Raw genomic sequence first — 13055 nt, forward strand, 5'->3', positions numbered from 1 at the left:
AGACTCTCCATGTCATGTTAGAAAGTACAGTAGATTTGGGGTATTAATTATTCTTATAAACTCTGACTGAGGCCAAGTGACCTCAGTCAAATGACAAATATAAGCCAGTCTAGCGTATAATAGCAAATATTTCCTAAGGTCTTAGATTATTGGCAAATAGTCTATGAAAAAGTGTTGAATGTAATGCTTGTTAGTAGACAAAATTGAAACAAATCAAATGTAAACTTCAGGTATAGCCCAGTGGTAGAGCACTTGCCTTGCAAGTTTGAGATCCTGGTAAAATGATGGATCATTTGGTAATTATTCTTGCCTTTTAGTTCATTCTTGTTTAGTGTTTTGAATTGTGTGGATTTGCTTGGCTTTAGGTCTGAAGAGTGAAATGTGTTATGAGACCCAGAAAAGTCCTTAGCATCTCATCCATGTTAAAATTATCCCAGTGCTTGAGGACAAGTAATTCCATAGTTTGAAATTCTGCAAGTGACAGTGTCTGCCTAACTGAGCTTATTAGGTTAGACTGTAGTCTCAACAAGATGACCTCACAGTTACTCTCCAAGGAATGCGACTTGATTCTTAGGAAAAGGGGCTGAGGCAAAATAAAAATAATAATAAACCTTAGCTATTACAATGGTGTGTGGGCCTCCAAAGCTTCCTTCTACCTGATAAAATCTTGTTATTTAGTATTTGATTTCTCATATTGGATTTCCCTATCCCTTGAGCAGTACTGACATTGAGTGCATGGAAGACATCCAGGATGTTTACAGCACTAGTGATGAACTGAAGGCTGCGATCGAAGGACTGGTGATCAGTTGCTTGATCCCAGAGTCATGTGGCAAGAGGTAGTTTGAGCATTATGGCTGCTGTTGGCTGCCTCTGCATGCTATATATTGTTCCTCTTGCTTTTGGGACTTGGTCTTTGGAAATTAAATAACAGTAGTATATACTTTATTATATTAGAATATTTAGTATTAGTTATATCAAATGCTGAAAAGGAAATAGCAATATCTGAATGTACATTTGGCAGCTAGTTAATATAAAATTTATTTTCTAATATATAGCAAAAGGTAAACTCATTCACTAGAAATAATTTTTAGAAATACAGTTTAAAATTTTATTTTCTGAGAGAACAGTTTTGAATGATTTTATTGAAATTGGTTATACTGCTACTATGTATTTATGTGAATTGTAATTTGTATATATAACTAAATACATTATAAGCAAATAAATTACAATAAAAGTTATTCAACAAGTAGAGTAATAAAGTTAAATGTTAATTTACTTTTTAATTTAAAATATGCCATTCTTAAGCTTTATTTTGTTTTCTTTTTGGTAGCACTGGGGCTTGAACTCAAGGCCTTGCATTTGCTAGGCAGGCACTCTACCATGTGAGCCACTCCACAGCCCCCATTCTTAACTTTTTGTTGAATAAAAAGAGTGAACTTTATATTTAGTCTTTTTTTAGATATAAGTACAAATATACATATAGTACATAAACAGATACATAGTGTATCTGTGGAATTAAAGTTCTTTTGGGATGGCAATGAGGAAACATATGTCTAAGTAAACTCCTTAGAGAGCCAATAATGATAAAACTGCTCAGAAACACCAAGGATGGTATAATACAAGCTCCCTGGAAGGTGCTGTATCTAAGTATCTCATGGTACCAAGGCACACCTAATGAAGTCTTCAGGTTACTTTATAGTGCAGTTTGATGAAAGATGGTAAATGCTGCTTGATGGCATGGTCAGAGAGAGTCCTAAGGCCTCTGCTGCTCTCTAGCTCCCATTGACTTGAATGCAGAGTTGGGAAACTGTGTTTACCCTCTAGGCTGATTGTATATTGTTGACCTAGGCAAAGCTACATGATCCTCTTTTGTATCATGGTTTTCTCTGTTGGATAATATACTTCTTGCTTCTTCAAGGAAATTCTTTTTTTCTGCCTTGACCTTGGCATATTATAATTTCCTTTGTACCCTTCACAAAGCTACCAGGAGAATAAAGGAAATTAGAAAAACTTTCTTTTATAGAACTAGCACAATATAATACTCCTATAGGTAGTTGTAGGTTATGTTCTATTTGTAATACTTTCTGACTATTGTTAAATGTATTTTAATAAGAGGAATATTTGTGTATAGGAAGGTGGGGGGAGATATCTTTAAGAAACAACAGAAAAGACAGAGTTCATTGAAATGAATTTTGGATAGAAATGAATAATATTTGTATTTATTTGACAAGTGTATACTTCTTATTTTAGGATAATAGAGTATCTGTGGTGAGCTTTATATTTGGAAGTCTTTTATTGTGTATTTAACTTGAAATATTTTGTTTAATTTCATAGATGGAGAATTAGTACCAGTTTTTTATCACACATGGACACACTTATTTGAGCTTCTGGCCACACTCCTGAGGAAAGCCAGTGCTGTTTCCCTGCCTGCTATTACCTCAGTTCTGGCCAAGCACTGGGAAGCAGTGATCGGTAAGAAGACACTCACTTAGGTCTTTTGATAATAGAAATTAGGATAGCCTTTATTCCCAATTAGATGCATCAGTTCTCCAAGATTAGTACTTATGACTGGTATATGAAGGAGTTACCAGGATATTTGCTTTTAGGCAATTACAGTATTCTTAAAGAACCCTCAAAATGCATTTTTGAAAAACAAAAACATTAAAGATGCGATAAAAACAAGAAAAGTTTGGTTTTATGAAGCTACGTATGATAAGATTATAAAACAATGAGATAGATATTTTTTGGCAGTACTGGGGTTTGAACTCAGGGTTTCACGCTTGCTAAGCAGGTGATCTACCACTTGAGCCACTCTGCCAGCTTTTTTATGTGTTGGCTATTTCCAAGATAGGCCTTGAACTGAGAGATCTGCCTTATCTCTGCCTCTTGAATAAGTAGGATTACAGGTGTGAGCCACCAGCGTCTGACTGAGATACATTTTCTTTTGTTGGTGTAGAACAGTCTCTTCTGACATAGGTGCACTGTGTGTTGGTAAGTCTGCCTACATAGAATCCTATACACATAACATGGGAGTTATCAAAATATCAACATTGCTGAAGATATCAGGATTTTTGTATAGTATAGAAATGCAAAAGTACAGAAAAATTTTTGTTTTCCATATAACTTGTATTTCCCCTGAAATAAACATTATATAGTTAAAAGAGGTGGAAATTGAAAGAGCTTGCCTTATTGAGAGATTGAGATTTTTCTTTTGCAATTTACCACCCTGTCTCTTCTCAAGGTTGGTATTCTGGTCCATGTAGGGAAGGGTGCTGCCTTTTTTGTTGGACAGCTTAGCGGGGAGTCAGTTGGAGTTATTTTAATCCTGTTTTCCTTGGTCTGATGGTCAGTCTGTTGCAGGTGGGAGCTCTGAAGTGGTCTCACCAGAAGGCTGCTTGTGAGCCTAGTTCATTCCTTCTGCCCACAAGGCAGGTTGCAGTTAATGTCTGTAATTGCTCACTACCAGTTTGTGCAAGTAGTCAGGTTGTTGTTTTCACCAGGCAGCAGCTGAGTCCCTCCACAGCTGCAACTCTGGCTGGTCAGCTCCTCCCCAACAAGGTGGGACAATTCAGTTTTGTGCATTGCCCAGGTGATAAGGTCAGCCATCCACCATGCCCCTGCCCTGGGAGGTTGCCTTGTCGCCCCACCCCCACCGCTGCTCTCAGCAGTTGTTCCTCATCCCCCCCCCCCCCCCCCCCCCCCCCCCGCAAGGTTGGTTCAGTGTCTCACCCTGTACCTGCTGTCAGCGGTAGATTCTATTCACTGTGTGTGTCGTTCAGTTTTGTTGGGGGTGGGGGGCGCAATCTGCCCACAAGTTGTGCTGGTTTGTGTGCCTGGGAGGACATTTGGTGCGGGGCTGTTAGGTTTGCAGATTTACTCAGGCAGCTTTGGAACCGGGCCTGTGGGGAGAAATGGTGGGCAGCTTTTCCCAAGGCAGAGGCTTACAGGAACTGGCCCAGGTTGGCAGGATGTATGCAGGCTTTCCACAGGTTAAGGGTACAGTAGGTCGCAGGGTTCAGTTCTGTTTGATCCTCTGTCTTCTACTTTTTGCAAAAAAGAAAAAAAGGAGAATAGCCAGGGGCTTTTCCCGAGGCAGATGGTCCTAGTGGCTTTGCCACACCTGGATTTCCCCACTGTTAAGTGCGATTAAAAGCTGCTTTAAGGCTCAGTCCATGAATTTTGTGCACACTATGTGTTGGTGGTTATTTAGTTGGCTAAAAAGAATCAGAATTACCCAAACATAGCTACCACAGTTCCAAGTGGTTTCTGAACTTGTAAAACTCAGGAATTCTGATTCCTTCTCATATCCGCCATCTTGGATCTCTCTACATAAACAGTTTTGATAATGATGAAGTTAATGAAGAGATAACAAATAAAAATTACATTTGATGTTCCTTGCCATGGTAGGGTTTTTGATGTATGCTTATTTTTAAGTCAGTGTCCTTCCTATGTGTGCCTACTATGAATTAAATGTACATTTAATTCATCTTATGGTAACAGTCTTTTCTCAAATGTGATTAGTTGTACAGTACTTAAATGAATATAATTTTCATAAAACCGTTTTGCTAGTTACATGATATTTACGTTAATAAATTTGTATATGCCTAAATCTAAGTGGAATTTCTTGAAGTTATAATTTTCACATAAGAATAAGTACAAAATAGTATAAAAATGAAGCATAGCTGGGCATCGGTGGCTCACACCTATAATCCTGGTTTCTCAGGAGGCAGAAATCAGGAGGGTTGTGGCTTGAAGCCAACCTGGGCTTCACAAGACCCTATCTCGAAAAATGCTTCAGAAAAAAAGGGCTGATGGAGTGGCACAAGTTGTAGGCCCTGAGTTCAAGCCCTGGTACTGCAATCAATCAGTCAATCAATAAATAAAATTTGACCTGGTACTTTTCAAATTAATAAAGTTAAATGTAATAAATTTATAAAATTCAGTTGCTTTAATAGTTTTTTTGGGAGGGGTGCAGATTAAACTCAGGGCCTCCCACTTGCTAGGCTGGTGTTCCACCACATGAACCCACACCCCAGTCCTTTTGCTTTTAGTTTGTTTTTCAGATAGGGATTCAAGCTACCTTTGTCATGACTGGCCTTGAACATCGATCCTCCTGTCTCTGCCTCCTGCATAGATTGCATTGCAGGCATGCATCACATGCCTGGCCTATCAAACGTTATTTTGATTAAACTAAATGAGACTCACAAGAAACTAGAAATGACTGATTTGAAGTGGATTCTGTCAGCTTGCCATTCTTTCCATCCTGTAATATATTTACAAATCAGTTCATAAGCATTTATACTTTTTGTAAATTACTATGAAACATTTCTGCATCATCCCAGCACTGCAGACTGTCTTTCTTTTAAGTAGCTTTCCATTTGTTTTGCAGTGCGGGGACCATGCACATACTGGACAAGTGTTCTCATACTGAGCTACAGCCCCAGGACTGGGTCTTCTGGGATAGGGTCTCTCTATTTATCTCAGGCTGACCTTGAAACTACTTGTAGTTCAGACTGACTTGAACTCTTGATTCTCCTGTCTCTCCCTTTAGAGTTATGGGATTACAGGCATGCACAACTACTTGACTTTTGAGCATCACTTGACACCAACTTGTTTGAAAACAGAAATGCATTCATACATTTCATATTCATCCAGAGTATATTAAACCTTTTTTTTCTTTTCGTCTTACTCTTTTTTTTTTTTTTTGTGCTGGATATTGAACATGCATGCTAGACAAGCACTCAACAACTGAACCATATCCCCAGCCATAGGCTAACATTTTCTTAACCTTACTACTGAAATCCAGATTTTTATTTTCTTTTATTATTCATATGTGCATACAAGGCTTGGGTCATTTCTCCCCCCTGCCCCCACCCGCTCCCTTACCACCCACTCCACCCCCTCCCTCTCCCCCCCAGCCCCTCAATACCCAGCAGAAACTATTTTGCCCTTATTTCTAATTTTGTTGTAGAGAGAGTATAAGCCATAATAGGAAGGAAAAAGGGTTTTTGCTAGTTGAGATAAGGATAGCTATACAGGGCATTGACTCACATTGATTTCCTGTGCGTGGGTGTTACCATCTAGGTTAATTCTTTTTGATCTAACCTTTTCTCTAGTTCCTGTTCCCCTTTTCCTATTGGCCTCAATTGCTTTTAAGGTATCTGCTTTAGTTTCTCTGCATTAAGGGCAACAAATGCTGCTAATTTTTTAGGTGTCTTACCTATCCTCACCCCTCCCTTGTGTGCTCTCGCTTTTATCATGTGCTCAAAGTCCAATCCCATTGTTGTGTTTGCCCTTGATCTAATGCCCACATATGAGGGAGAACATACGATTTTTGGTCTTTTGGGCCAGGCTAACCTCACTCAGAATGATGTTCTCCAATTCCATCCATTTACCAGCGAATGATAACATGAAATCCAGATTAAAAGTTAAAAATTCTTAAGATTTTGTGTATCACGGTAAAGCTCATCTACCTATTGTCCTCTTACTTTCGATCTTAGCAAATAGTGTTTATATGTGCATTTGTAGACAGACTTGCTTTCGAATATAAATGATAAAACATAATAAAAATCAAACAGACTTGATTCAGTATGTTACACTAATGTTATTTAATTTTAAGCAGTAGAGTCTTTCTTTGAGCTATTGATAACTTTATATCATTAAAAATAGGAAAGCTATAAGCTTAATTACTCAGCTCAGTTTGGATTCATTTCCTCCATAATCTTGAAGAAATTTTTAAATGTTTGATTTGCATCTGAAATCCTTCTTCTTTTTAGATGTACTCTGTAGATGTGTGGACTTGTCGGTCAGGTGCCCTGCCCTGTGTGCTGCCAGCCTGCAGTTCCTGTCTGTTCTCTTGACTGAGGAAGTAAAATGGCGTCTTCAGGATAAGGACAAAATAAGCTTATGCTGCCCTCAAACAATGGCTTCACTTCTTGATGAAACTCAGGAAAATCAGAAATCTTCAGAACGACTTAATAAAGTGATTCTCCAGGTATGTGATTTCTTGGTTTTTCTAAACTTTAGTGTTTAAATGAATTAACTTTAAGTCATTTATACTTTTGTGTTGCTTAAATAGCCCACTCAAATTTTCATAGCTGAAAACAGAACCTGCAGGATGCCCCAGTTGTCTCATTCTCTTTCAGAACAATAGCTTTATTTCTCCAGTGGTCAGCTGAGTTGGATTTTGCATTTTGAAGATTATTTTACACTGCATGTGGTGGTGCACACCTAGAATTCCAGCTATTGCAGAGGCGAAAATCAGGAGGATTATAGTTTTGAAGTCAGACCAGGCAAAAAATTTCAGAGACCCTATCTCAACAAATAAGCAAGTGTGGTGGATTGTGCCTGTAATTCCAGCTATAAGAGAGGCAGAAATAAAGGATCATATTCAGAGGATGGCCCTGAGCAAAAAGTGTGGGATCCTATCTGGAAAATAACTAAAGCAAAAAAGGGGCTAAGGATGTGATTCAAGTGGTAGAGCACTGTGAGTTCATACCACCCTTTCCCCAAAAGAGTATTACAAAGAAAACTCAAATTCACACCTTTTTAAAACACCGCCTCCATCCAGTATAATTAGTTTTTTATCTTTGGCTTTGTCAGAGCACCCTTTTTCTTATAGAAAGGCCCTTGCTTTTGTTGGCATGCTTTCCTCTAAGGAATTTAAATGATTTCCCACAGAGAAGAGGGAACAGCATACTTGGCTTCTGCCTTCCCTAGACCAAAGTGCCAAACAGCTCTAGGAGCCTGGCTCCTAGTGGCCCCTGGACCTTTGAAATGTAAAGACTCCCAGCCAGGCCAGGCCAGGGATATTTATTCCCCCTGTTTTCTGTTGCTCATAGTGCATGCTTCCCTACTACTTTGTAATGTTATTTATTATAAAAGTTATTATTTATAATCTTTTGGTGTTAACCTTTTTGGCCAAAGAATATGTGGAATTCTACAGCTATAGGATACCTCAAGTTTCCTAGTGACTATCTGATTTTCCTCTCTAGGCAGGTGCTCTTACTGGTTGAGCCACTTTGCCAGCCCTAATTTTTCCTTTCAGTTTCTTCCAAATTACAAAAGATACAAAGCATTCTGTGTAGATATGGATACAGTAACCTATTATTAAAACACGTGTCCTATGAATCATAATCTCCTTGTTCATATAACAGTAGAATGTGGACTGCTAGATGGAAGAACATGGATAAGTGTAAGTGAGAGTGAAGAGAGAGTTGTACCCGTGTACACTTTTTAGAAAGTGTGTGTCTCATGTAAGGTGGGAGTTATCAATGGCCCTTTTGAGCTACCAATACTATATGTTATCTGTCGTACAGAAAGAAGATACGTGAATTAAAGCATTGTTAGACTATATTAAACAACAACACATTATCGTAAATATTATATACTCCTTACTACATGTTTATGTGGGCAGTGGGTTGTGCCATGAACTAGAAGTAGCAAAGTAAGCTGTAGTCTTTAGTTTATCAGGAGAAATAGTACAGTATTCTAAAATTGATATCCTCTAAAGGGATTTAAAGTCTGTAAAACTATACTCAAAGAATCTCAAAGAATATTAGATATGAGACCTTAGGCAAATCACTTAACCTGTTGTGATTCAGGTCTTCAAATGTAAAATGAGAGGATTGTATTACATTATTGCTAAGTTTCAGCTGCCTCTAAAATTCTCCATTTCTTTATAAGTTATTAGATAGGAAGTTCGATTAAAATGTCTTGGCAGAGTATCTTTTGAGTGACTGCTTTATAGCACTGTAGCATAGGGAAAACACTGAAATCATATGTTTTTAGATCATAAATATGTATAAGATATTTTTTCATAAATCTGTTTCAAGATGGTTTCAGAATTTGAATATTCTCTATGAAATTACTAGCTTTGTTCTATAAAATATATGACTTAATGGAGTTTTACCTTCCTTTATAGGAATTTTCAATATATTTCATGTGTAAGTAAATGCAGATAATAAGATTAAAATATCTGTATATTATAGATTTTCTCTGTTATGGATATATCGAATTAACTTTATTCCTTTGATATCTAAGAGTAGTAATGTAGGGAAACAATAAACTTACGTTACATTTTAGGAAATATATTTTATACTTATATTTAGTTAATAGTAAAATTCAAGAGTAAATCTATTGAAGCAACATCTTACATGTTTGATATACCTGTATGTTTAATGAATGCTCAGGGTAATTAAAGAGCCAGTTTTTATGTTAAGTACCTTTTAGAAGGAAAAACAGAACAAAGTAACAATAACAGATACCTTGATGTATGCAATCCTAGCTACTCTGGAGGCAGAGATTAGGAAGGTTGAGGTTTGAGGGAAGCCTGGACAAATAGAAATACCCTATCTTGAAAATACCCAACACAAAAAAGGGCTGGCAGAGTGGCTCAAATGGTACAGTGTGCTCAGTGCAAGGCCCTGAGTTCAAACCCCAGAACCACCAAAAAAAAAAAGAAAAAAAAAACCTTGATGTGGAATACCCAGTATCACTTAATGTACACAATAGACTTATCTAAAAAGTACATAAAATTTAAATAAATTCCATTGAGTCCTTTATTTTCTTGATACCACTTGTTGATAAGAAGACAAAATATTTCCTGTTCTTAATTCTCTTGATTTATCTGTCCTCCTCGTTTGTGTTTGCGACATTCAGCAGCTAGTTGTTTGTCACTTGAGTTTGTTCCTGAATTTTTCCTATGTTGGGGCTTCTGACCCTTCCATCCATGCCCACCTGATCCTCAGACCTCTGTTCATTCTGCAAAGTTCATGTGAAAAGCAATGGAAATCAAAACCTTACCTTTCTCAATATATGTTGAAAAGTATGTGAATTTACTGTTGGTATGTCCTATTTATTTTTGTTTGCTCAGTTTAGGTTTTTGTCATTCATATTAGTTTGACCATGTAGACATTTTAGAGCATCAAACAGTTCTACAAGTTGTTACCTAAAGCAAGGGACTTCTAACTACCTTTCTCCCCCAGTTTTCTTCTGAGAGCTGATCACTTACACCTCATTTAGCTAATTTTTTAAAAATAATTTCCCTTTGGTCACTCTAAATAGTATGCTTATTTTTATTTATCTTGATCATTCAGTTTTAGACATTATCTGTTGAATTTCTACCATGGAAAATGAGACTTCAGCTTTTTCTGTATCCTACTCACCTACCTGTCCAAAATGAGTTCCCATTTTGTGCTCTCAATAATGGTATTCACTGCAATGCTTAAAGAATAGGTAGTGTATAAAGTATTAAACCATGAAAAATTACAGATTTTTCACAGGTGAACCATGTTGCAGACAATGTTTCTTTTCCTACACAGCTTTTGTTTCCCTGGAGATAATAATTATATTTTTTTAATTTGCTGAATTTTCTGTTATCTTTATAAGCTTCATGTTATTTGCCAGCAGTCAAATGTTCTTTCAGTGTGTTCAGATTTATCTAAACTTAACATTGTTTCATCTACCAGAATAAATCTCTCCTGTTTCCTTTGACCTTCTCTGCCTGGTGTCCATTCACCTTGTTCTGTGGCATTTTTGGCCTCTCTGCTCCATGTAGTGTACTGTTCCCCCATGTCCTTCCCTCCTGGTTGGTGCCCTCCTTTTGGTATAGAGTCTGTTCTGTAGCTGCCAGGGAAATGGTACACAGGAGGTTTTTCTAAGATCTGGACATGTGAAAGCCTTTAGTCTAGCCTTACATCTAATTTATAATTTGGTTAATGAGAATTTTGATTGGGCATTAATAGAAAAATGGCTCTACTAACACCCTAGTGTTATTGTGGAAAATTGTGAACCCATTATGATTCTTGGTTTCTCTCTCCCTGGAAGTTTTTAAGAATCATCCATTTCTGGTATTCTTCAGTTTTCTGATGAAGTATGTAGTCATGGTTGTTTTATCCATTGTGCTGGGCTCTCTAATGGGCTCTTTCTGTCTTTTCACTGGCATTCCTGCTTTATGTGCTCTGTATGTTTGGAACGCCTATTAAGTTTTCTGCTTCCTGCGTAATCCCTCTTTTCTGTCTTCTTCTGCATTTTGTCTCTATTTTCAGGTTAGGGACTTTTCAGACTTGTCTGATAATCTTGGTTACCTGTTCTATTTGAGACCGGGAGACTTAATGTAGATTTGACCACCCTGAGCCTGTGAGTGTAACTTGTCGGCATCACAGTGCAGGCGAACTGCAAAGGTTGTTTGCACAGTTTCATGCAATCTTCCTGTTTTCAGGAAGTACCCTTCACTACAAATGTGCCTGCTCTACCAGCTCAAAATCCTAATTTATCAGCTCCAGTGACTGAACTCCAGGAGTTTGCAAGAGCTGGGAAAGAGGAGTAGTTTGGCTACACAGAAATTGGTTGTCAGTAGGCAGATCTGGGAATGTAACTGCTTCGTGGAGATTTTTCAAACAGCCCTCTCTACCCTCAACCCTCACTTCCACAGCCTTCAGCTACTCAGTGCATAACTGGAGTAGTTTGTTTTTCCCACTCACCACATAGACTTCAGGGTTCTCCTGCCTCACCTGTTTGCCATTCACCCAGCTGCTTTCTAGTTTCTAGACTTTTGTCATGTGTAAATGTGAGCGAGTGTGTGTGCACACATATAGTCCCATTTTTGTCATCCTAATGGGATTTCAAGAGGAAAACACAGACATAAAGGAGTCTTACCTCTTTTTTTTTTCCCTCCCCTAATTACTATGTATAGTAGGTGGTTACTACTTCTCAATGGGAAAGGAGTCTTACCTCTTTTTTTTTTCCCTCCCCTAATTACTATGTATAGTAGGTGGTTACTACTTCTCAATGGGATCAGTTTGGTTTTTCTCATATACTAATGCATATAGGTTCAATAAGGATCAATACAACAGAGCCATTTTTCTATTAATGGTGAAGATTACCTTTAAAGAAAAATTAAGACTCTGATAGGTAATTGTATTGATTGTAGTCCACATACTATTTTTTTAACCTCTTATCTTCATGGTTACACTCAGTATGATCTTTACCAAGTATCCCTGGGTCTACGCATTTAAAATGTAAGTGCCTGGCCAATAGGTCTCTGCCCAGTTGGAGGCAGCCACCTACATGCAACATTAGGATGATTCCTTGCTGGGAGGCCCATTGTCAGACTCCTTCAGTGTCACATTTCCAAACATAGGCCAGAAAGGAATCATAAATACAGCTACATCTAGATAATTATGTTGTCCTATATTTTTGTGTGAAATTATACAATTTTAAGCTTAATTTTTGTACTATTTTAAAGCTGAATCATTTTGAAAATTACTAATAAAATGGAAAGTTATCGATTTGGACTATTTATAATATCGACAAAGCAAATAATGGACTTTTGAATGGGAATTTATAAACCCTTGAAACTAATAACAAGTAATCTTTTTTTGTTTTTTGGTGGTACTTGGGTTTGAACTCAGGACTTGGTGCTTTCTCAGCATGAGCTCTACCACTTAAGCCCCTCCTCTAGCCCTATAATAAAAAGTTATGCGTATATCCATGTAAGATCTTACTGCTAGAAGCTGAATGTAAATCTAGATAAGCCTTGAAAGCTAACAGGTCCCGAAAACAGGAAACACAGGGCAGAAGAGAAGTTAAACATCACCATGAGGATGCAAGCAGACAAATCTAGAATGCGGGGCATTTGGTAGGAGGGCTCATCAGCTTTAGTCTTGAGTCCAATACTATGCGGGGAACAACAGCAACACAGTAACCGCAGTGGTAGTGTGGCAGGCCGTGGTGCTTTCCGTTTAGTAGATAGGATGTCAGCATTACTTGGGTCCTCCGTTCCAGTAAACCAACCGCAAGGAGACACCTTGGAGACAAAAATCTGAACTTGAATTAGGTATTAGTTGGTGCCAAGAAATTATTGTTAATTATGCTAAGTACGAAAATCACTTTTTGGTTATGCATATTGGATGATATCCTCTATCTGGAATTTACTTTACAGTGTTCAGCTAGAATTTTTTAAAAAGAGAGTATGGGAGTTTGTTACTCTCTTCCTAATTTGTGTAAAGGTTAGACATTTTTTAATAAAATTTCTGATTCACAAATTCCTAAAT

At 37.6% G+C, this 13055-nt stretch overlaps 1 protein-coding gene across 7 annotated transcripts in view; it reads left to right on the forward strand.

The window, feature by feature from the left end:
* Rttn (rotatin) overlaps positions 1-13055 on the forward strand; it is a 159801-nt gene that overhangs the window by 126184 nt on the left and 20562 nt on the right. For all 7 annotated transcript variants that reach the window (XM_074069655.1, XM_074069654.1, XM_074069656.1 and 4 more), the window contains 2 exons: positions 2335-2472; positions 6777-6994. In XM_074069655.1, the coding sequence (XP_073925756.1) occupies positions 2335-2472; positions 6777-6994 (356 nt within the window). The remainder of the gene's footprint in view (positions 1-2334; positions 2473-6776; positions 6995-13055) is intronic.

Source organism: Castor canadensis, chromosome 4 (genome assembly GCF_047511655.1).
Source record: "Castor canadensis chromosome 4, mCasCan1.hap1v2, whole genome shotgun sequence".
NCBI lineage: Eukaryota > Metazoa > Chordata > Mammalia > Rodentia > Castoridae > Castor > Castor canadensis.